The sequence below is a fragment of the Copadichromis virginalis genome, linkage group LG20 (genome assembly GCF_057382275.1).
Source record: "Copadichromis virginalis isolate Kocher_CV1m ecotype Utaka linkage group LG20, C_Virginalis_male_GT1.1, whole genome shotgun sequence".
Classification (NCBI taxonomy): domain Eukaryota; kingdom Metazoa; phylum Chordata; class Actinopteri; order Cichliformes; family Cichlidae; genus Copadichromis; species Copadichromis virginalis.
Genome location: NC_140637.1, coordinates 8,741,774 through 8,767,260, shown reverse-complemented (window position 1 = coordinate 8,767,260; position 25,487 = coordinate 8,741,774). Strand labels below are relative to the sequence as shown.

The following is a 25,487-nucleotide window of genomic DNA, read 5'->3' as shown; positions in this document are numbered from 1 at the left end:
GAGTCCTCTCATCAAACACTGAATAATCATATATCTTTGTGAGAATAATTTGAGCACACTCCCAATGTCAGTATCACTTAAAGACAATCTTATTAGAAACATAATAAAATTGTGCATTACAAAGTTTTCATTGATTTTAAAAGAATGTATGTAACAATCTCTATGTGAGTTTTCAAGGTTGCTGACGTGACATTGCAAATGCGTGTGTGGTGTGTCGAACCATGTTGGAAAAAGGTCAGGATGAAGTCTATGAACCTTCACTATCATTAACTTTGACAGGATTACCCCGTTGACTCACTCAATCCCTGACACTGGCTCAAGAAGTAATGAACAGCCTAGCTAGTGTACTATTTCCTGTAGCTTCACATTATCACGTCGCTGTGGCGACTAAACAACAAGACTTGGAACCATGTGATAAAAATCCAGGTTGGTCAGGTTTGTAACACATGCACCAAAGCCATACTGCCATGAACTATGTGACTGGATTGTACAATGATTTAATGCACACAATAATGCAGGTTAACAATACAGCTTGTATTTAATGACAGGGATGTGTGGATATCCCCAAATAATATTAAATTTAGCTATAGAATCTATATGGTTACAGATTATATGTGAAGCTAGTGTGTAAGAGGGGCGATAAGGATGTGTGTATTTGAGGTTTTTTTTTATGTATATGAGTATTTATTTCATATATTTATAAATCTCTAAGATTTAGTGTGTAATGTGAGGGAGGACAAATATGAATAAGCAACGACAGGATCATAAATCAAATCAAATCAAAATCAAATCACTTTTATTGTCACATCACATGTGCAGGTACATTGGTACAGCACATGTGAGTGAAATTCTTGTGTGCGAGCTTCACAAGCAACAGAGTTGTGCAAAATACAATAATGTAAACAAGAAAAATACAAGAATGGCTACATCTGAAACTAATAAATATATGTACAATATATAATAGTATATGCATTTCTGGATGTGTATACTAAATATTTTTCTACATGTGTGTGTGTGTGTGTGTGTGTGTGTGTGTGTGTGTGTGTGTGTGTGTGTGTACACACACACACATAAAGCTCCAAGTCCAAAAATAAAACCGACTATATTTCTGGTTGGCTATCAGTTTATCCAGTGATCTGTGATTATCCTTCAGTGTGACCACAAATAAATCAAATAAATCTGACTCTGCTGAAAGGACCAATATCTTTAATCATGCACAGATAAAACATAGAACACAGATAAGGTGCAATAAAGGAAACTAATGCGCAGCAATTCAGTCTGTAGTTATCTCATAGGTTAACCTGTGTGTGTCTGCTGTCTATACCACAAAGTCTTTTATGGTAGTACCATAACATGCCAGAGTACAAATTCATTCTGAGACAAACCATGATTAACAATAAATAAATAAATAATTTTAAGTACAACATGAGCGACGGAAATCCCTCATTAAATCATAAAACAAAAATGTTCTGAACATTTTTCTACCATGTCTGTTTTCACTTGTACAGCACGTACAAGGAACTTTGTCCTCTTCCTCGACTGACATGTGCTGTGTCAAATCTAGAGTTGTCTTCAAGGTCTCAAAGCAATCAGATCACAAGACAGACAGCAACTATCCTCAGGCAAGTTGGGGAGAGAGGAGCTCAGGAGCTCTCTTGGCTTTCAGAATAAAACTTTGCCTTTATCTCTTTGCTACAAAAAAAAAAAGAATATAGGAATACTTAGAAATACCGTCACTACTTGCAGCCACTTGGATCTGATGCAGAAGATTTCATTTGATGCCTGTGCACCATTGTCCACAAGAAGGATTTATTTATCCCAATAGGTATGTACAACTTTATTACTAGCTTTTGATACAGCTGCAGACATAACAAGGTAGTTACTGACAAATGTTTAAAGATTTTCAAAAACACATTATTTTTCCCCCACAATAATTATATTTTATCATGATAATTTTTCAACAATGTCTAAAGTACTGGCAAAGATAAGAAGCATTTTTGTACTTCAGCCATGGCAGAGAGAAGGCGAATGAGTTACAGCGTCCACAGGGAGGTCCTGGATGAAGAAGCAATGGATGAGATGGGACAAAAGTCTGTATCAAAAACATCTCTGCGTGAGAAGGTCAAAAAGTCAGTAAGGTAAAGCACTTTACAGTATATTTAATCAACTGTATATCTCATCCCATTCACAAATGACATTAACCTCCTAGGACCTGGTGTCCACATATGTGGACATCACATTTTGGGTTATTTTGACTAAAATACTCAATTTTGCTCTACATGGGCCTGATATCCACTTACGAGGACATTATACTGCGTCTGTTCTATCAAACTTTTAAACAAATATCCTCATACGTGGCTCTTATTTTTCTTAAAAACAAAAATAAGGTTTAAAAAAATCTGGTAATTCTTTGTTTTTTCATTCATCGGGCCCAATCAGCCCAAATATCAAAGAGAAATTAAAAATGCATGTCGTGAAAGAGTTCAGGTCTTAGGAGGTTAATACTACAAACAATAAGCGTTCTACTGATGAATGATATCAGCAGACATACTCCAGTTTTACAGTTGATCATAGAAACGATGAGATCAATGAACTGAACAAAAAAAAAGTATATAGACGAGTAACATCAGCATCACCACAGGTATTATGCCAAAAAAATTTATTTCTAAAGACCACAAGCTGGCTGTACACATGCATATATCTGCTGTAAAGTCTTTAACTTCATGTGGCTGTCAGACTGTGTAGAAAGGGCGATGGCTCACTTTTGGGACCAGCCTCAAGTGGCTATCCTAGGAACTGCAATTATAGATTGAATTCATAGCTCTTGATCACATAAACCAAATCAAACTCAAAGAAAAGTGTTAAGTCTTGCTCTATCTAATTATTGCATGCAAAAGCCATATTGAGGTATGAGTCTCACTTCACACTTTTGTTAAAGCGTCTGCACTGGTCTACACTTAGGTTAAGATATTTTAAAGTTTTAAAAAAAAGTTTAAAAAAAGTTAAAAATCTTGATTCTTATGGCCTTAAGAGTTAAAGCTCCCCCACATCAGTCTATTCCACTCCTATTCTCCAAACCGGATCCTTAGGTCAGCAGATAGAGGTCTTCTGGTGATTCGACGTACCCGTCTGAAAACTAAGGGGGATTGCAAACCTTTGCGACAAAATTGTGGAACAGCTTATATCGCTCTATTCTCACCCTTGACTCTGTGGCATACAACATCCGAAAACACATCTTTTCAGACAGGCACTTGGGTAATGTCTCTGTGTTTTGTGTGGTTTTACTTGATTTAGGTGTGCTCATTTTGAATGCCTCTGTAAAGCACGTAGTGGCTGGTTTTCGTCTTACTTATTAACTTTTTCAGTAGTTCAGTAAAAAAGCTGGAGACATCAGAAGTGGTTTGGCATCAACTTCATGATTAATAAAAAAGCTTATCCCTGAAGTATTTTCTTTTAAATATCACTTTCTGCATCTATTTTTACCCTCTGCTGACACAAAACACATCAGGTGTTCTGGCCACCAGATGAAGAGCTGCCTGCTGGGTACTGTTCCTATTTTGTCATGGCTTCCCCGTTACCCCATCAGAGAAAATGCCTTGGGTGACCTGATTTCTGGGATAAGTGTGGGCATCATGCAGCTGCCACAGGGTGAGATGAAAGTTCAAGAGATAGTAGGAGAGCTAGATATAGATATAATGTTCTAATTTGTTTATCATAAACTGCGGTCAAAAATGTTTCTTCTCCATTGTTGAAATAATAAAATGTTTCTTTATTTATTATAAAAAGTGTAGAAAATCCTCTGTTCCTATCACTGCAGGTATGGCCTATGCCTTGCTGGCATCTGTTCCTCCAGTATTTGGCTTGTACTCATCCTTCTACCCAGTCCTTATCTACTTCATCTTTGGCACATCCAAACACATCTCAGTGGGTATGTAATAGTTTATGGTTGCGTGTTCTATTACAGCTTGGTATTAAACTAGTAATAATGTGGCAACAGATAGTTACTACTATTAATTACAAATTAACATACAGGTAAATATCTTGCCTCAATAGTGGTTATATATGAGTAATATTACCTTGAAATGTGTGTATCACAACAGAAAGTGATGGCAATAATACTTATTCATACTTATACAAACGTATGTCTATGAGAGAAAAAGATGAAGAGTAATAGTACTTTGGTATATTAATAATTAAAATATTAATGATGACCTGATATCAATAAAATGGTAACCTTTACACCTTTGAATTTTCATATGCTGACATTAGTAGCAAAGTTGACGAGATGGTGACCCCAAATTAAAAAGGTGATATTAGGTGATTTCTTTTATATTTAACAAATAAAAAGGTGAAATTAATTCCATCGTAAATCCCCAGCATTCTTTAGTGTTTAAAGGTTTAACACTACTCAGCATTATTTTTAATGTTGTGTGATAATTACCTGGAAACGTGTGACAACTACGTTCAACAACCACTATGAAGAGTGCCGTAGTTTTACAAGTTTATTATGTCGGCCAGCTTTAAGGCCAGAAAATGTCTGATTTATATATTTTAAAGTCTAAAGGTTTGCTTACATGCGCATTTGTAGACATATTAGAAAATATTCAGTAAGACGTTCTTGTAGAGACACATCAACACTTGTCTAAAATAAAAGTTTTTGTAATTATATAATATTTGTATATAATATTTGTTTCCTAAATCACTAGATGACATTAAAAGACACTTGGAAAAGTTGCCTTTTAAACTGGCTAATCAAAAAGGAAACAACTTGGAAGCGAAGTAACATTAATCAGAACGAATGGAGACTTTATACCCTAGTGATATGATTCCCTCAGAGCAAAGTCCAAATGACTTCATGTTTGTGAAGGACCCATCAGTTTCCAGGCTGAAATAAATCAGTAAAATAAAAAAAAATCTGTAATAATAAAATTATTAATCAGTGGAATAACATGTTGCTCCACTATGTTTTCATAACGCCGCCTAATAGAAATCATTTTCTATCTCTGTTTTTTAGGAACATATGCAGTGATGAGCGTGATGATAGGAGGAGTGACTGAGCGACTGGCCCCAGACTCAAAGTTTATGACATGGGACAATGTGACCAACACCAGTATAATTGACACAGTTGCCCGTGATGACGAAAGGGTCCGAGTGGCTGCAGCTGTCACATTTGTATCTGGGTTATTTCAAGTAAATATTTGAAATCACTCAAAATTTCCACCCTGCATTCGTAAATTTTGGAGCCATAAATGGGCACTTGTCTCACTGAGTTTGGACGTTTCTTTTGAACAAATGGAAATATCTTGTCACCATCAACAGGCAGCTGCTGCTCAAACATTAGTGAATAAAGTAAAATGCTGTGCAAATGCTAATAAGCTTACATAGCTCTTTGAGGCCCATCTGCCTGACAGCAAATGCTTTTAGACTTCAGTTTCAATACGTTATTGATTACTTCAAAAGAATGAAAAGAAGCTTCTCGCTGCATGAGCCTGCAGGGACTCTGGGAACTTCAGCCTGGAAACTGATGATGTTTTTGAGTCCAACGGCTAAAAGGGTCAATTTAATCTATTTCATTAATTTTAAACACTATCTTTTTGCATTTCTAATAATTTGCACAGCTCCTGTGTCGTGAATGTGAAATGCAAATGAGTGATCTGAGCATTCACTTTTGCAGCTACTGCATGTTAATCTCTGCTGATTCATGTGATGTGTGTGTAGATTCTACTCGGTCTGGTCCAGTTTGGTTTTGTGGTAACCTACTTGTCTGAGCCACTGGTCCGAGGTTATACCACAGGAGCTGCTATCCATGTCATCGTGTCTCAGCTCAAATACACCTTTGGCGTTAACCCTGTGAGACATAATGGACCTTTATCCCTGATATATGTAAGAATTACATTAACTTAACCATTTAGTGCTCTTGCTGGCAATTTTATGTACGTTTTTTTTGAATGTTTTGTATTTTAGATCTATTCAATTATTCACCTATTTTAGCAGTCATTTTCTTGCTCCTGTCTTCCTAGACTGTATTGGAGATATGCTATCTCCTCCCGCAGTCAAACATCGGCACTCTTGTGACCAGTGTTATTACCATACTCGGCCTTATCGCTGCTAAGGAGCTCAATGCATTTTTGGGCAAGAAAATACCTGTTCCTATACCCGTGGAGCTGATTGCTGTAAGTATGCAAGAATACAAACAGTACTGTGCAAAAGTCTTGAGTCACACTTTATATCTTTCTATATTACTTCCAATGAGCCAAACATGTCTTCAACAATAGTTCTCTAGTCTTTCTCAAGGTCAAGGTTTTTTGTTAGTTTTTTTTAAACACTGGCTGTTTTTTCTCTCATTTTCAATCTGGTCTTTGTACCCGACCATTTCACAGAATTGTGTTTTGTTTGTTAACCCATTTAACACCAACCTATGAATCATTGGCCAGTGGTGCACCTATTTGGTACCCTGAAGTACCCCTAAGCAAGGTACCTTCCCTGCCCACTGCTTCACTGAGTGAATGGGTTAAATGCAGAGAGGAATTTCCCCATGGGGATCAATAAAGTATATATGTTATTTATATGGTTGGCTCAACAACAACAAAAATGCATTTTCAATATGTGTCACATACACAAATGTCAGCAAAGAGCTGACAGATGCATCTGACCTCTACTGCTCACTGAAGCCTCATCATTAACAGTCTCAGTGGAAGAGTGGCTGTCAAGAAGCCGATTTATACAAGAACTGGACTAAAAGTCAGCAACTGCAGGTCTTATGAATTAGTAATCCAAATTTGAAAATTCTGTTGTCAAGATGACAACAGCGTCTACAGTCCAGCTGTAAAACACGGGGTGGCTCTCTCATGGTTTGGGGCAGCATTTCAGCCAGTGGTGTTGGTGGTCATAAATTTATGGATTTATGACCACAGAAAAGTACCATCAGAGTTTGATGCACCATGCAATACCACCTGGAAAGCATCTGATTGACAACAACTTCATTTTTCAGCATGGCAATGATTGCAAACACACTCCCAATGTGGGAAAAGCATACATACAAGAGAACAATATCCCAGACCTCGATATTATTGAAGCAGTGTAGCATCATTTTGACTCGAAAGGAATAAAAGGCAGAAACATCCAAAGAAGCCTGGAGAACTATTCCTCAAAACTACTTGAAAATTTCAAAAAAATTAAAATGAATATTAAAATAGCGACCCTCAAGTTTGTAAGAATTGTACTGATTAGATTTTTGTTTGCACCTTACAATAAATCGCTACACTTAATTCTTATTTTCCAAGTAAAATATACAGAAACTGAGTATTGTTCAAGACTTTGTACTGCACCATACAGAATGTGTACCCTGAAAATCACTATTATTTTATTTCCAGATCGTTATAGCTACAGTTATCTCATGGCAATTTTACCTGCAGCAGGAATATGGAGTGGATGTAGTGGGAGTTATTCCCTCAGGGTGAGAAACAAACACACACACACACACACACACACACACACACACACACACACACACACACACACACACACACACACACACACACACACATCTGTCACTTGAAAAGTGACAGTCACTATGAAAAGTAAAGCTTTTCTTCACTCTTGTCTCTTCCTGTATATCAGTCTCCAGCCACCTGTTTTCCCAGACACCTCTGTCTTTGGTCAAGTGATCGGTGATGGCTTTGCTCTGTCTGTGGTTGGCTACGGCATTGCCATCTCTCTGGGACGAATCTTTGCCCTAAAATATGGATACAAGGTTGACAGCAACCAGGTAGGATGATTATAGGTGGACACAAACATGAAGCGATACTTTAGTACACCGACTGTAAATAAAAAGTGTGTTTCATGTTTTAGGAACTAGTTGCTCTGGGTCTGAGTAACTCCATTGGAGGAATTTTTCAGTGTTTTACTGTCAGCTGCTCCATGTCTCGCACTATGGTTCAGGAAAGTGCAGGGGGCAAAACTCAGGTCAGTAGAGACTTCAAAAAACTTTCTCTTGTTTTCTCACCTATCATTCCTAGTATCCATGTTAAAGAATACACCCTAACCAGCAAGCACCAAAAGAGGTTTAAAGCTGGGATATGGAACCTGTTTTTGGTGTGTTTGAAATTAAAAAACAACCCCAGGATAATTATCCAGCATCTTGCAACTCAATTGATCTAAAAAAAACACTCTTGCACCTCCTTTTGGTTCAATGTTCACCTTTTAGAAAATCTAGGCCATGACAGGAGTCTTGTTTACAAACCAAATCAATGAGCAGTATAAAACAGTATGAAAAATGTATAACAGGGAAAAATGTTGTTGTAGATGACTCTCATCTGAAGAAGCCAATATTAGGAGCTCAAATCCCATGTGACGTCAGATGCACTGACTTACTTTTGGTGGATTCTACATGTAGCTCTAAGTGAGAAAAAACAATTTGAAATGATCTTTTAGACAGTTTAATATCTTTTCTAGAGATCAAAATCTCTTACTTGGGAGACCTTTGCCCCACATAAATCAACCCAGAACCAACTATTTTAGCTCCACACATTATACCACAAACTCTGTAATGTATGAATCTGATATTTTGCCCTAAACAAACCACAAAATATCATGAAACTCTGTTCCCTTGCCATAGCCTTCAACTGATTTAGTAAATCCAATAAAGATAGAACGGTTTTCTTTATTTGTCTTCTGTAACATTTGCTGCTTTTCCCATCTTTGTTCTGCTATCTTTGATATTTGAACGCTAATGACGTTTAATGCTTTGCCATATTTAAGCTCTAAAGGGATGCTTCATGAGATCATTGAAAGCATAAACATTCTCATCCCTGCACTTCACTCTGCCTCTAGCGAAAAACAAAGATCACAAAGGTTAAATGCAATGAACCACACATCATAATTAACGTTACTCTGATACAGTGCATGATTAAAAAACACTTAGGGAATTGATTTTTTTTCACATCATCAAACTCCACCTACACAAGTACAAATTTACTGAAAGGCTAAACTGATTTAGTCTGACAACACCATTAATCAGCCATGGGCTATTGAGGAGAGGAGAGGGTTCAATCGATGTGAGTTCGCTTTATAATCATATTCAAACTAATGATCCTGACATCAAGCAACTGTTTCGCCGATCTCACTGCCATTCACTGTGTGCATATTTCCCTGCCTCTTCGCTCCAGGTTGCTGGGGCTCTGTCAGCAGTAGTGATCCTTTTTATCACATTGTGGATTGGATCACTCTTTGAAGATCTGCCCAAGGTAGATGTGTGTGCGTGTGTGTGTGTGTTCCTGTCTAACTATCCTTGTGAGGACCGAAATCTGCATTCTACTATACTTGTGAGAACCAACAGTCACTTGTAAGGACACACTCACCGGTCCTCACAAGTTTGAAGGCCTTTTTGAGGCTCAAAATGTGGTTTTAGTGTCAGGGTTATAATTAGGTTATGGTTAGGTTTAGGGTAAGGGTTAGGCATTCATTTTTAATGGTTAGGGTAAGGGGCTAGGGAAACCATTATGTCAATGAAGGTCCTCACTAAGATAGCTGAACGGGGTTTTGTGTGTGTGTGTGTGTGTGTGTGTGTGTGTGTGTGTGTGTGTGTGCGCGCGCGCAATCATAAGCATACGCATGCTAATCTCTTAGGTAAAAAACAACAGCTGAGGTTATGTTGTCAAAATGCACAAACAGGTATTTCTTCTGCCTCAGGCTAAAGTTATCAGCTACTTTTAGAAAATAGTTTTTTTAAGCCCAAACATGGACTGAGCATGATGTAATAACTGCTATTAAACAGTACTTCAGTGAGAGGCTAATGAAACTTGTTTCGACTGTTTCGAGAAACGTTTCCACTTAAACCGTTTCCCTGATTTTGCAGGCGGTCTTGGCTGCCATCATCCATGTCAACCTCCATAGCATGATGAAGCAGTTCTTGGACATCCCTGCTTTGTGGAAAACCAACAGAGTGGATATGGTGAGTGCACTAAAAAGGCCACAAGGAAGTGGTTAATGCAGCAAAGGTATTTTACTGTGTTAACATAGCATATCTTGTACTGCATATACTGCATATCTTCCTTACCTGCTGACTTTTAGATTAAGTACTATCCTGCTTCACAGTGCCATTTTATAGAAATGATTTGGAATACAAACTACCTGGATGAGCAACTCCATATAAGAAATAATCCTGGCTTCATATGTTTCAACTAATTTCCTTGGAATTAGCTAAAAAAACAACAACAAAAAAAAAAGTGTTAAGCAAATAATGCCCATAAAATTAATGACAGTTTTCTGCCAACATGTGTACATGTACAACATGTGACCTGCTAATAACAATCATATGTTTGCTTCCTCACAATAGTCCCCCATTCGCTGTGGAACGTTTATGTACAGTGGGGCAAAAAAGTATTTAGTCAGCCACCGATTGTGCAAGTTCCCCCACTTAAAATGATGACAGAGGTCAGTAATTTGCACCAGAGGTACACTTCAACTGTGAGAGACAGAATGTGAAAAAAAAATCCATGAATTCACATGGTAGGATTTGTAAAGAATTTATTCGTAAATTAGGGTGGAAAATAAGTATTTGGTCACCTCAAACAAGGAAAATCTCTGGCTCTCACAGACCTGTAACGTCTTCTGCAAGAAGCTTTTCTGTTCCCCCACTCGTTACCTGTATGAATGGCACCTGTTTGAACTCATCATCTGTATAAAAGACACCTGTCCACAGCCTCAAACAGTCAGACTCCAAACTCCGCCATGGCCAAGACCAAAGAGCTTTCGAAGGACACCAGGAAAAGTATTGTAGACCTGCACCAGACTGGGAAGAGTGAATCTACAATAGGCAAGCAGCTTGGTGTGAAAAAATCAACTGTGGGAGCAATCATCAGAAAATGGAAGACATACAAGACCACTGATAATCTCCCTCGATCTGGGGCTCCACGCAAGATCTCATCCCGTGGGGTCAAAATGATCATGAGAACGGTGAGCAAAGATCCCAGAACCACACGGGGGGACCTGGTGAATGACCTGCAGAGAGCTGGGACCAAAGTAACAAAGGTCACCATCAGTAACACACTACAACGGCAGGGAATCAAATCCCGCAGTGCCAGACGTGTTCCGCTGCTGAAGCCAGTGCATGTCCAGGCCCGTCTGAAGTTTGCCAGAGAGCACATGGATGATACAGCAGAGGATTGGGAGAATGTCATGTGGTCAGATGAAACCAAAGTAGAACTTTTTGGTATAAACTCAACTCGTCGTGTTTGGAGGAAGAAGAATACTGAGTTGCATCCCAAGAACACCATACCTACTGTGAAGCATGGGGGTGGAAACATCATGCTATGGGGCTGTTTTTCTGCCAAGGGGACAGGACAAGTGATCCGTGTTAAGGACAGAATGAATGGGGCCATGTATCGTGAGATTTTGAGCCAAAACCTCCTTCAATCAGTGAGAACTTTGAAGATGAAACGAGGCTGGGTCTTCCAACATGACAATGATCCAAAACACACCGCCCGGGCAACAAAGGAGTGGCTCCGTAAGAAGCATTTGAAAGTCCTGGAGTGGCCTAGCCAGTCTCCAGACCTCAACCCCATAGAAAATCTGTGGCGGGAGTTGAAAGTCCGTGTTGCTCGGCGACAGCCCCAAAACATCACTGCTCTCGAGAAGATCTGCATGGAGGAATGGGCCAAAATACCAGCTACTGTGTGTGCAAACCTGGTAAAGCCCTATAGTAGACGTTTGACCTCTGTTATTGCCAACAAAGGTTATGTTACAAAGTATTGAGTTGTATTTTTGTTATTGACCAAATACTTATTTTCCACCCTGATTTACGAATAAATTCTTTACAAATCCTACCATGTGGATTCATGGATTTTTTTTTCCACATTCTGTCTCTCACAGTTGAAGTGTACCTCTGGTGCAAATTACTGACCTCTGTCATCATTTTAGGTGGGGGAACTTGCACAATCGGTGGCTGACTAAATACTTTTTTGCCCCACTGTAGGTCTTTGCAAGTATGCAGGCAGACAGGCTTGTGTGAAATAAAAACCAACAGCGCAGAGCCCAGTGGCATTGACACAGGTAGAATGGCCAATGATAGAAAAGTGGACTTGAACAAGAAAGATAGCGACATTTCACCACAGGGAGGAAAATGCAGAAAAAACTTCAATGACTTTTTATTTCAAATTACAATGTAATTATATTTACAAATACTGTATATTGTATGTATGTGTTTTAATACTATGCAATACTATATAAGTATAATCTACTAATACTTAAAGGTAGGCACGCTAGAATGAGATGGTACCAAGTCAGGTTATTACAGGATATAGAAAAATAATTATACTATAAGTAAATTAAAGTACAGTGTAAGTAATTTTTTAAAATTGTGCAATTTCATTGTAAATTTGCAGAAATACTAATTATATTTCCCCATCTCACATCCAACCAATGCTGTGATGGTGATGTGTGTGATAGAGTTTCTTTTATTCCACTGGCCCTTTACTTTGCCAATATAAATGTCACAGTGACTGTTCTCCCTTACCAATTTACTAGAAAAAATAATAACTGTCAAAATTTTCAGACCTATGTCACCTCATAATGATAGAGACAAGTCTTAATTTTTTTCCTACAATCCCTGTTCAAACATAACTTTTAAAAGGACTGTAAAGGAAAGAAGTGTCTCCTTTACTGTGAAATACTCAAGATTTAGAGGTTTAGCCTCTTCATAATATGATCCGGGTCCTCCAAAGTAATGTGCACGTACAGTGTAAAATGGGGAAGTATTGTTGTTTTTCAGTAAAATTATCAAGAAATTAAACAGTACCTAAAATTAATTATGCAGTACCATGATTAATTGTAGTATAAATAATTTCAAATACTTATACAAAGTACTAGAAGTAATCATTTTTATTTATTTAATTACATTTATTATTTAAATATAATTTTAAAAAATACAATAAATATAATTTTTTAATAATCGGTCATTTAATTTCAAATAAAATTGAAACATTGAAATTTCATTTAACTTTAAGCGAATGACGTCTTTGGTCTGGGGCCATATTATAAAGTGTTTCTGGCAATGTTGCCCTCTTTTTTTCATGCTATCAAATCTATTCTGGGCTTCACAGGTAGGGGGCGTTAAAGAGACCGAGACTAACGTCTTTCAAATATAATAGAGGCAGGGAAACAATGTACAGTATGCAACAAATGAGGCACTTTTTTTTTTTATTACAGCAGAACACAGGCGTAAGCTATTCCTTATGCTCTCTGTTTCTCTTTGCAGCTGGTCTGGGTGGCCACCTTCATCCTCACCTTGCTGTTAAACCCTGACATAGGACTGGCTGCATCCATTGGTTTCTCCTTGCTTACTGTCATCTTCAGGACACAGCTGTAGGCACACTTTGCGTTGGGTTATATATATATTCACAATTAATTATGTTTTTTCACAACCATGTGGTCTGTCCTGACCCATGTGTTCATGTCAGCATGTCAGCACAACTTCACTACAAGTACGCAAACAAGACATGTGCACCAAAAGAAAACAATAGCTGCTTTTTTTGTTACTGGTTTGGTCCTCCGCTTGCCAAACAGCCATACACAGCACTATCTTATATACACTTCCCTCTGTAAACATGGCCTGCATGTATATATACATATATATATATATATATATATATGTATATATATATATATATATATATATATATATATATATATATATATATATATATATATATATATATAGGGAAGTGTCCAGTTGAACATTGAAACTCACTACAATTCAAACTGATTAATGGCCTATTAATGGATTAAAGCATTAGAAATGATTAATTAAGGTTTTCTGTGTGTGACTATTTCAGACCTAAATATTCCATACTAGGGCAGGTCCCTGAAACTGACATTTACAAGCCACTGGACGAATACCATCAGGTACAGAACTGCTTTTTTTTTTTTTTGCTTTTTAAATCAACTGAAAATGGAATGGAAAATGAGCACTGGTACAGAAATGAACAGCATGTTTTTAGTGTAGTTACTCTTATATCATACTGATACTATATAAAATGTCTTCTTTTATTATTATTTCAAAATTTCAGTTTAGCAAGTCCCAGCAGTCGGCCATGAAATACGTTTTCTAATCACATTACATCTCTGTACTTTAAATAGTGTTGTATTATCAAGTTTTAAATATAATTTTTCAAAAGTGAATTACTTAATAAGTGTTGTTTTTATTCTGTCAGAATTTTACTTGGTTTGGTCATTGATGAGGAAAGCATGGATATGTAACAGATGAAATAATGATGAAACAATGAACTTTTTTCTCACAACATTTTAGTTTTTGTAGTTCCACAAAGACAGTTTGACAAAAACTACAAATTCCTCATTGGCTGGGATGTAAATTTAAGATGCTTCCTGTTTTTTAGTTAATTAATTACCATTACCATTGGTAGCTTATGCCCAGTGGATGGTGATCAGGGGTGGAGGCCCAGTTTACAATGAGGTATGCTGCAGTTATAGGGGCATCACAAACAGCCTTCCTAGGAAGCTCTACGCCGGGGTACTGGAGACAAGATTTCATCCATTAGTCGAACCTTGGATGCAGGACATTTGGTACTCATACAATAATAGTGAGAGGTTGGCCTGAATTACCACGAACAAATCAGACCATTTCCTGGTGGAGCTGGACTCCATTCACGATAGAGGGTAGAACATCCAACGGTGTTGGATGTTGTACCAGTCTGTTTTGGTTAAGCGGACTATTTAAAACAAGCTACATTCACACCTTCACCTATGGCGACAACCTCTGGGTAGTGACCAAAAGAATGAGATCACTGATCCAAGCCATGGAAATTAGCTTTCTTAGACATGGAAATGAGGTTTTGCGACATTTAGGGGAATTTCTTAACTAAAATGAGCCAGTTGAGATGGTTTAGGCATCTGACCAGGATGCCTTCAGGACATATGATAAAGTGAGGTGTTTTAGGCAAGCTTCAGGACCCAGAACACACTGGAGAGAATTCACTGGCATGGATGGATGGATGGATGGATAGATTGATATTAGATAAATTGCTATGAAATTATGAACAAAAATCCATATATCTGATTGGTCAGGTGTAACTTTTACTTCATACTAAAGCCATAATGGAATGTTTTGATTGATTAGCCTGTTTAATCCATTCGATTTTAGGTGAGGCAAGTGCCAGGGATTTTGATCTTCCGTTCCTCTGCCACCCTCTACTTTGCCAATGCTGAGATGTACCAGGAAACCTTGAACTCAAAGGTGAGAACACAGATATCCTAAATCAAAGCTTCAAACCAAATCTTAATCCTAAAAAAAGTTTTTTTTACAAAGTGACAAGAAAATGTCTTTTAAAAACATCATTACTCTTAAATTCTCACAAAGTGCACAAATTAACTTATGTGGGTGCATTCACCCCCACCAAGACCATAAAGCCAAAAACAAAACACAGTATCAGTTTACAAAGCACAGCATGACATACTAAAAGCTCAGATTTACATGAATACACAGAAACAGCACACCACGGCTACACACACACGGAGAAAAAGAAGCAGCCAAACACATCATGTCGCCGTTTCCGTGCAATTAACTCCTCTTTTAAAAACATGATTTCTGACACACTAATAGCCAACCAGACTTGTCACCAATTCACACATCACAACTGTGACAGACATTGTTCGCAATGTCATTCTCTTCTCTCATTTTTTTCCCCGCTCAGCTTTTGTTTAAAACACCCCATCCCACTCGCTCCTACGCTTTCTTCCTGCCCCTCCTCTTCTGTCACGCCGCTTTGGGGTCAGTGGGAAGACAGACAGAGGGAAGTTGGAAATAGGATGACAAAAGATGCGGAGAGGGAAGGCACAGACACTGAATAAGAGAAGGAGATAATGGAAATGTTTCATTCATTAAAATGTCAGCATGTCAAAGTCAAAGGGTTGCTTTCATGCACAAATAAGCTCTTGCTGAGCAGTCTGGCAGAGGCTGCAGGTTTGTTTGCAAGGTGAGACAGACTCAGGTGCTTTTGTGACACCAGTTCTGACGCGTTCTCGAGAAATGTACGATTACTCCCTGCGTGTCCTCACCGGCACTAACGAAGCTCATGAGCCATGCTGTTACAGGATTGTTACTGCTCCAACTAGTGATGTCATTCAGCACAAAGTTCCACACAGAAAAGCCCCAGCAATCAAGCCCAGGACCTTGTTGCTGTAGGCTAACAGTCCTAACCACTGGACACTACACTGCCAACAACGGGAAAGAAATAGCCAAAGTATGTCCTTATATACTTTTTACTCACTTTTACTCTTGATGTTAGAACTATAATTAGGGCCAGGCTTGTAACATGAATGTTACAATTGACTGTAAAAATAAGTCATATATAGCAAAGACCAAGCCTCATAAAAATGCAGTGCATGACACTAAGGTACGCACTAAGTTACATTCTTTGCCATGCATTCGAATTACAATTTGCTAGAAATATAAAGGATCATAATTTAAATGAAAAATAAAGTTGGATCAGGCATGCCCAATTTTGTCTTTTTCTCCACAACAAGTTCTTTTTTTTTTTTTTTGCCTGTCCCGTTTGGCTCCTCAGGCGTCAGAATTGTTGTCTGAAGGCCAACAAAGATACCCAACAGATTTACTTTATTAGGTGGATCATCACGGCCTTGCCATATTGGTCCATTTGATCGACCTTTGTTGTTGTTATTTATTTTGTTTTATTTTATTTTCAGTTGTTACATATGGGACAGACATGGCTGGGGGATAGAAAAGGGAGAAAGAAAGATGAAGGAAAAGAAAAACAGAGGGGAAGAGGGACACTGAGAAAGGGCACTCAAAAAGAAAAAAAAAACTCCCAGACCACCTGTTGAGAGAAAAACAGACAAAACAAGCAAAAATAAAGAGAGCAACATAATAAACACAACACCATCGCATTAATCTAGCTAAGTGTAAATAACAGTAAATACTAAATATTGAAAGTAGTTGTGCAGCACGCAGGACCGACGGCGCACCATGTGCTTTGTGGTAGCAGCCAAGAAAGGTGTTGTTTGTGTGTGTGAACAGTGAACACCTGTGTGCACACTTGTGTGGATGAGCGCGCTTCTTTTAGTCAAAGAACTTGACTTACAACAAGTAAGTCAAGTAAAAGAAAGAAATCCATTACCATTCCTAATAATCAGTCATTGTATTGTAACAGTGACTCCTTTCATTCAAGCTGCTGTCCACCACACCTTGCTTGGTTGTTTTTTGTGGTTAGATTATGTTGGTGCTAAACAGAAACTGGACTGACTGAACTGGCCAAACTGGCTGAGAATCCCTGCACAAAAGTTTAAGCACCCAACATAATGCATCACCTAAAGGTGAATGGTAATTTGTCTCTTCTTGTGTTAGCCCTGTGACACGCTGACTCACTTTCTAGGGTGTACCCCGTCTCTGATAACTGGAGACAAATGACTGGATGATTCCAAAGTCATATGAAGTAAAAGATTTTTGTGTAGCATGTTCTCCTAGTCCTGTCTTTTCTGGGAAATGTTAGTTTCCCATTATTAAAACACCAACCAAACACTTTAAGTTTACAGCTTAACAAAAGGTTTTAGTTTTTTTTTTTATCAGACAGGGTAACTAGCAGTGGTATTAAGTAACTGATCTGACTGTTCTTTGTTTTGTTTTGTAGTCTGGCTTTGACATTACAAAGCTCCTGTCAGCAAAGAAAAAACTGGAAGCCAAAAAGCAGAGACACGAGAAAAAAGAAGCCAAGAGAGTCAAAAAAGAGCTCAAGAAGAATGGGGTGGACGTGGTAAGGACAAACTAAGAGATGACAGATTTAGAGGACTTTATTTCACATTCGAATGCAAGAGCTTTCTTCCACAAATACCTGTTTCAGCATTCCAGACCCTATAGCTTCGATTGTGGTCGTCTTAAATGTCACTGATTAATATCTACCCAGAACAGGGAGCTAAACATGGAGGAGCAGAACCATGTGTCTGTCATTGAAGTAGATGCTGAGCGGGACCCCTCACTCCCAAGAGCCATTGTTCTCGACCTTGGCCCTGTCAACTTCCTGGACACCGTGGGGGTCAAGACACTACGAAGTGTAAGGACAGATCAGTCACATTTACATGCATATATACAAAAAGAGCAAAATGTAACATCTTTTTCAAATGCTTAAAAAAACTGAAGACAACTGCAAACTGCAAAAATCAATCCCTCTGTCCCTTTTGTTATAATTTAGCTCTCAGGTGGTAAATTTCTATGAATCGAATCATGAGAATAATGAGATCATTCGCAGTTTGTCCCTCACTCTGTGCTTTTTTGTGTGTTTCAGATTCGGAGAGACTACGGAGAAATTGGAGTGGAGGTGTTTCTTGCTGGTTGCCAAAGTAAGTCCAGTTACTTTCAACACTCTCACTGGAAATAAATGCAATACACTTTATTGTGACTTTATAAGGATTTGGTAGATATAATTTTCTTTGTGCAGTTTTCTAAGAACCCATTTGTCTTTTTGCCTTGTAGTGATCTAAAAACACCTTCTGAAAACCATTAAGGTGGAACAGAAATACTCCCAAATAATATTACTTTTTACTCTTACTCTTCTTATGTCTTTTTACTTTTACACATGCAGTCCTGATCTACTCGGCCACATGCAATCTGAAGCGTTCAATGACAGTAGATGTATGTAATTAGCCCTATTCATGGCAAGCTAACACATATTTTTAAAATGACATCTGGTCTAACTAATGTGTTTTAAAGCCTTTACTCTCAGCTTTTATTTTTTGACATAATAGCCTCCTAATTTAGGCCTTACTTGAAGTATGTGGACAAAACACATTTCTCTGGAACCCGGCTGTGTGGAGGTGGGGGATCTTATTTCACAGGATCAGCGCCTGCACTTAGTACAGGCTCGGGACTTAGCAGTTAGACAAAACCAAAAAGGACACAAGACAAAAACAGAAAGTGTTAAAGTGAACTTTGAACTTTAGAAAACAACTAAGGAAAAGCAAGGAAAAGAATTACACAGGACAGGAAGCAAAGGGCAAATGGCTGGATGGCTCTAAGGACCAAAACAAATTCTGTTTTTCCTCGCTTTTTCTAGAACGTTTCAGTTTAACTGAGAAAGAAATGACATGGAAGTGTTTGTATGACAGCCTTAATAAGAGCTGTTTGAGTTCTTGGAAATACCAAGGAAAGGCGCTTCGTTTATTACTTCCTCTAGCAGATGACACATTGCTCCATCCTCTATGAAAGGGAAGAAATGATTTCATTTCATAATTCACAGCAATAACAATCCAGCCATTCATAAAAACAATTAACTAACCTGATTAAGTGGCATAGATCATGTAAATGTAGGTTTACCACCCAATGGTGAATTTATATAAACTCTCCAAATTAAGATAATGGGCTATATTACCTGATAAAATTACATTTAAAATGTATTTAAAAGCTTGCATTTGTAATGTCCATTTCTGTATTTCCAGAATTTGGGATGATCATGAACATAATGAGAAATAGGGTGGCTGTAATTTATTAAGCAGAGCGTTGGTGATTCAATCCCTGGCTGCTCCACTCTTCATCCCAAATATCCTCGGGCAAGATAATCCCAAGTTGCTCTTCAATGCATCTATTGGAGTATGAATGTGTGTGAAAGTTAGATGGAAAACACTTAAGCATAAAAAAAACCCTAGTGTAACTGGGTGAATGAGTATAAAGTGCTTTGAGCGCTAAAGTTCTGCAGAATGACGCTGTATAAGAACCAGTCCATATATGTCTGAGCCTTTGTGATAAAAGGTGAACACAGAGAATTTTACTTCAGATATAGAAATCCTAGACAAAGAGGATAATAGATCACATCTAGCAGAACTAAAAAAGAAAAGAAAAAAGAAGAAGATTTATTTCATTTTGTGGGGTATATTTTCCTGTTTCTTTCAAATTAAAGGCCTCATAATTGCAAAATTACTGATGTGATGAGGAAAGACAAGTCTGACTGTGAAACTGCATGCTTATTGACTAATGACTCCTGACTGACAGGTCGTAAGCCCATGAGGTTTCTTACCACAGACATTCGTCTGTCCTGAAACATGCTAGCCTATGACCAAGATTTAATGTAACCACGATTTTATTTTTGATTCGCTGTGATCCAAAAAGTGCGACTAAGCCCACAAACTCGACAGGAAATTGTTCCCAAAGGTTCCATCAGAAAGCCATTTTTCCATTGACCTCTATACGACCAGTCTTTTTACGACAACAGCTATCGCCATCTGGTGGGCTTCAGACAGAATGCAGCTTTTAGGCGCTTCCACAGTGACTTCGTTTTTCTGACCTGGAAGCTACCACCATGTTTGATCCTGTCTATTATTCGAATGTTTCCTATGAAAACAATTAACAAATGCAAGAATTAAAAATAGTAGAGTATATTACATTTTAAATACAGCAAGTCCCATGAGGAATACAGTCTCAGTCACTGAAAGACGGACAAAGTATACATGAACACGCATAAATAAAGAAAGGAAGACACAAGCAGGAAGGCGCGGAAGGAGGGGGGAAGTGAACTCTAGGAAAGAGCACAATGAAAGCCAAAGAAAATTGTGGAGCTCATAACAAGTTTATTGTTAGTTAATATTTACACAAGTAGGAATTTTATACAAGAGCAGCCCTTCCTGTTTCTCTGTTCTCTCCTTTTCACATTTAAGACCTTGTTTCTTTTTCTGCTCTCCATGCTCCACTCTGTGCCTCCATCTCTTGTTTCTATTCTATTGCTTTTCTTCCTACACCGACATGCTCAATTACCCATTTCATCTTCCTCCAGCTTTCTTCGCACGTCTCTTTTTGTGTCTTCATCTCTGCCTCTCTCTGTGTCTGTCTAGGCGGTGTGGTGGATAACCTGCAGACCGCAGGTTTCTTTAATGACAAAGTAACAAAGTCTTGTCTCTTCACCACCGTCCACGACGCCGTTCTGTACTGTCAGTCTGCCATAGCACAGAGCCAAAGCATGGAATATAAGGTATGAGCACTCAAGCATGCACATCATGGCACATGATGGAGGATGTCAAAATGCACTTTGATGTTATATAAAGTGATGAAGAATGCAAAGAATCAATCCTTTGCACTTAAACCTCCAAAGCAGGAAACTTTCTTTGATATTTATTTGTTGCAAGTCATTAAGCTGCACAGCATTGTTGCTTTCTCAAACACCCAACCTCTAATTTGATGTTTGTGGGTGGCTAAATTTGCAGGAAGCTGGTGTTACTATGTTTCTTCCTATGAGTTATATGGGCATACTCTCAAATCTGTCCATTAAATAAGAAGTTGAAGGAGCCGGAAGGTGCTTATTATAGCGTGCTTTGAACAGTGGGAGTGGTTATATCTATGTTTGCATGCTTTGTTTTCTTGTAATGTTTAACTTTAAAGACTTTGTTTCCATCTTGCTGTAATCACCATGTGGAAAATGTGAAGCCACATTCCTGATTACCTTACTTCATTGCTAATTATATTAGAGGAGTGATTGAGTTCACTTGCAGTCAGTGGTGTGGAAATTATTCATTAAGCTAATCTTTATAGACAATAATTAAAATGTTTTTTCGGGATTGGTTCATTGATCCTTAATATGTCCAAGTAGTGTGACCTGCACCTCAAATTGACTGCACAACCTGAGGCAGATGGGTGTTGGAAAAACAAGGCAAACATTTTCTTTATTTTGAAATTTTTTGAGTATCTACATGTATTTTTATGTGGTTTAACTCAAAGTTCAATTTAAAACACCAGAATTTTTCACCTCATGTATACATTTAAGTATCAGAAATGCTTCACACACCCACCACACACCATCAGTCTCTGTCTGAAGGCAAATTATATTCTGCCTACACTAGGCCAGTGTGTGTGCACGCACGCGTGTGCATACGTGTGTGTACGTCTGTGAGCTAATCTCATTTATTCACCTGTGCTTCCATGCATGTCCGCAAATTGTTCGGCGTGTATGCTTTTGTTTCTGCCTGGTCTGCCTCGGTATTTAATTGTTTACGTGTCTTAATGTTTCTGTTCCTGTAGAAAGACAAAGGAACAAAGACTATTCAGGGTGTAAAATACAATTAACAGAAGCAAAGCCCTTTCACAGAAGAAGTGGGAAGCTCACACAAAAACGCTCACATATAGCTGTCTAATTTTCCACTGCTATTAGCTTAACCTAGCATTGTGAATTATATTGATGGGCTGATGAATGCTAACATCAGCAGCTTTCCCTAATGTTGTTCCTTATTGTGATCCTAACTGGGATAGCTGATCAAGTACACACAAACATGCTGTTTTGTGTTTGCTTTTTGTGATGTAAAAGTCGACCGTTGGTCTCACACACACAAAAAGCAAACACAAAACAAAATCACACATAGTCATGTGCATGCAGAATTCCCTTTGAATCCACATAAACAGCCTATACTATATACTGATACCAGTATGGATCCATACTGTGGGTTTACGTGCAGATGAGAGGTTTTTGGAAGGTGATAATATAGGAAGCATCTCCCACACTACATGGACAAATGCACATAACAAACTGCTTTGCCATGAAAACCTGTGTAAAGAGGCTCCCTGTGCACGACTTGGTGCTGGTGTTAATGCCAGAGGAGGCTTCGAGATCTGCAGTTATTGAGTCAGAAGAGTGTTGGAGACTTTTACTCACTATGTGATTCAGCACTCTGTATTTAGTATTTAGTATTTATTTATTTATTGTCATTGTCAAGAACAATGAAATTGTGTTTGGGGCTTCCATACAACCCCAAAAAAAAGAAGAAAATAATAAATACCCCTTAAAACCCAAGTGTACATATTTAACCCAGTGTGACTCCAATGCAATAAGACAATCCTTAGCAATAATGTTCGTAGAAATTCAGACAAAGACCTGAGAAACATGACAAAATACAACAATGCAACCCATTCAATATTATTGTACTGTGAGATATGATATCAGATATGATAGTTATCTATTTAAGAAAGAGGGGGGGGCAGGAGGGGGAAGAGAATAAAGATATGATGCACCAATGCAGACCAGTTCATTGCTATTAAGAAGTTGGATATGGTTATTGTCCGTGAGAGGGGGGCAGAGAGTTCAGGAGCCTCACAGCCTGTGGATACAGGCTGTTGGCCAGTCTGGATGTTCTGGCCTGTATAGACCTGTACCTTCTCCCTGAGGGCAGCAGATGGAAAAGGTGGCGCGCAGGGTGATGTTGGTCCCGCAGGATACTGTGCACCCTCCTCAGACAGCGAGTGGGGAAGATATTACTGATCTCTGGCAGACTTGTTCCAATAATTCTGCCAGCTTCTTTCACCACCCGCTGGAGTGCTTGCTGATCGGCCTTGGTGCAGCTGGGGAACCACACTAGAAATCCATACGTCAGAACGCTGCTGATGGCACAGTTGTAGAAGTTCAACATCAGAGATCTGGGAATGTGTGCGCTCCGCAGTCTCCTCAGGTAGTAGAGGCGCTGTTGGGCCTTCCGTACAACTGAGGTGATATGGTTGCCCCAGGACAGGTCCTCGGTCACAGTTACCCCCAAGAATTTAAAACTGCTCACCCTCTCCACCGCCTCACTGCCAATGAAGAGAGGCAGATGGTTGTTATGACCCCTCTTCCGGAAATCTACAATCTCTGCTACCCTGTCGTATAAGTTTACATTGTCTGCCACTTTGTGGCTGGGTTGTTGTGACAGCTAAATGCTTCCCCTTTTCGACAACAACACCACTTACAGCCGGTCATTGAATATCTAGACCCATGTCTTGCAACAGTGGCAAACTGTTACAGCACTATGTGCAATTTCAGTAGGAGCTTTAGGAGAACCCAGTCTTTCACAAATGTTTGTGACAGACTGCATGGCTAGGGTTTGGCAATGGGACTAAAAACACCTGAATTCAAAAAGGGATAACATGGTGAATCTCCAGTTCACTTAATTTGAAATCTATCATGTTACTCTCTCTAAGGTAAACTTTAACTGAAAAAATTAATATAACAATATTGTGGAGCTTCTTCTATATTTGATCACTCCTGTTTTATTTCACAGGAGACTGCTGCAACACATTTTTGAGTCCACGGAGGAAACAATATGATATTATAAAGAAGTGACAGACACTCTGTCTGTTGGAGGAGTTATCCATGGAGCTTCAGAACTGAATCTACCTTCTGTCTCAAACACAGACATTTACACACAGTACAACAAACACAGTACACATCATGTGTATGCATATGCACAGCTATCTGTTATATGTGTACGATTATATGGCTATAAGAGTTTGTATGTAATAGAAGTCACTGTAATAAGCTTCACTTTTCTGATCAATATTATATGCAATTTTTTTAAACCTTTAAGTGCATTAGATTAATTTAATTTCACATTATCTGTAAAAGTATACTATCCTTCCAGTATGTGTGCATCCATATAGGTAATGGTCTGCATATTATATGGTGCTCTGTGTATAGACGTATAGACTCTAATCAATCAATCAATCAGTCAATCAAATAATATGTATAGATTGTTTTTCTCCAGTGTAATTTTTAGACGAACCTTGCGTGTGTTTTTTAGTTTTGTTTGTGTTGTGTTAGTGTTTTGTTTAGTTTTTTACTGTTAATCATTACATAAATGCTTGCCATGATAGATTATTTATGAAGGCAGTGTTCTTGCTCTTACATGGAAAAATAAATATTATTTTAAGATACTTTTTGTCTGTCGCTTTTGTTTGTTTCCCTTCTGAACAGAGGCAGTATTAATTACATTTTTTTTCTCCAAGGAAGACGTTTCATTCTGTGTCACAACAACAGGAAATCTCTCGACGCTTTTGAAACAGTCTGGGCAGATGACGCAGTTGTGGATGTAGGATATTCTGTTCTCTCTGAACTGGGACTGGCTGCCTGATGGCTGCTTAAATATAAACAGACACCATTCATCATATTTTGACTCTTTAACGTTAGGCATGGTCAAAAGAAAGGCATGTGACTGAATAGATTCCAGCTGTCTTCACTCTTAGATCTGCCTATGTCTGCTGTTGGTCACGGGTGTGCATACATGTCTGCACGAAGTGAGTGAAGAATAAAAACATTTATATCCAGTGTTTCACCCAAAAAAGATGTGCCTCTGCTGTTAAGCAAAACCGGGTATAATGAGTCATTGTTTATTGCAATAGGAAAACAGTGAATCATATTTAGCTGTAACAAAACAGTCCATTTTCCCATAAAGGTTTCCATTAAAATGCCCTTTTTGTTCTTTGGCATAAAAACAAACCTCCTATTTTCTGTGTGTTTACTTTCAGAGTTCAAAAAACATACAGCCTGTACATATTAAATAAGTAACAGCATGGTTCTGCTCTAACACTTAGAGCATGTTTTGGTTAGCAGCCATGTAAAAAACAGCAATGATTTGAAGTCCTCTCGGGTTAAAGATTTGCACCATGACATTTCTACATAACTGTAACCAGGTAAGAAGTTAAACCACTAGAAGTCAGGTTTGATATCGTCAGATGTATA

General features: G+C 38.3%; 1 protein-coding gene across 1 annotated transcript; it reads left to right on the top strand.

Annotated features, from left to right (window-relative positions):
- Window positions 1-1,487: 1,487 nt before the first annotated feature.
- On the top strand, window positions 1,488-24,682 carry slc26a6.2 (solute carrier family 26 member 6, tandem duplicate 2). The gene is made up of 20 exons (XM_085443372.1): window positions 1,488-1,825; window positions 2,009-2,138; window positions 3,509-3,648; window positions 3,818-3,928; window positions 5,015-5,190; window positions 5,719-5,883; window positions 6,021-6,173; window positions 7,374-7,456; window positions 7,621-7,768; window positions 7,852-7,965; window positions 9,168-9,245; window positions 9,857-9,952; window positions 13,256-13,362; window positions 13,833-13,902; window positions 15,158-15,250; window positions 17,661-17,783; window positions 17,934-18,080; window positions 18,312-18,366; window positions 20,848-20,984; window positions 24,031-24,682. Exons 2-20 carry the CDS (start codon window positions 2,011-2,013, stop codon window positions 24,052-24,054), a joined length of 2,148 nt encoding a protein of 715 aa, XP_085299498.1. The 5' UTR covers window positions 1,488-1,825; window positions 2,009-2,010; the 3' UTR covers window positions 24,055-24,682.
- Window positions 24,683-25,487: the final 805 nt, after the last annotated feature.

What these genes read in the sequence shown, in the direction of transcription:
- slc26a6.2 (XM_085443372.1), top strand. Translation starts at nt 2,011, where the DNA reads ATGGCAGAGAGAAGGCGAATGAGTTACAGCGTCCACAGGGAGGTCCTG. An exon ending in AGAAGAATGGGGTGGACGTG is followed by an intron (nt 17,784 to 17,933) that starts GTAAGGACAAAC and finishes ATATCTACCCAG; the next exon opens with AACAGGGAGCTAAACATGGA. An exon ending in GTTTCTTGCTGGTTGCCAAA is followed by an intron (nt 18,367 to 20,847) that starts GTAAGTCCAGTT and finishes GTGTCTGTCTAG; the next exon opens with GCGGTGTGGTGGATAACCTG.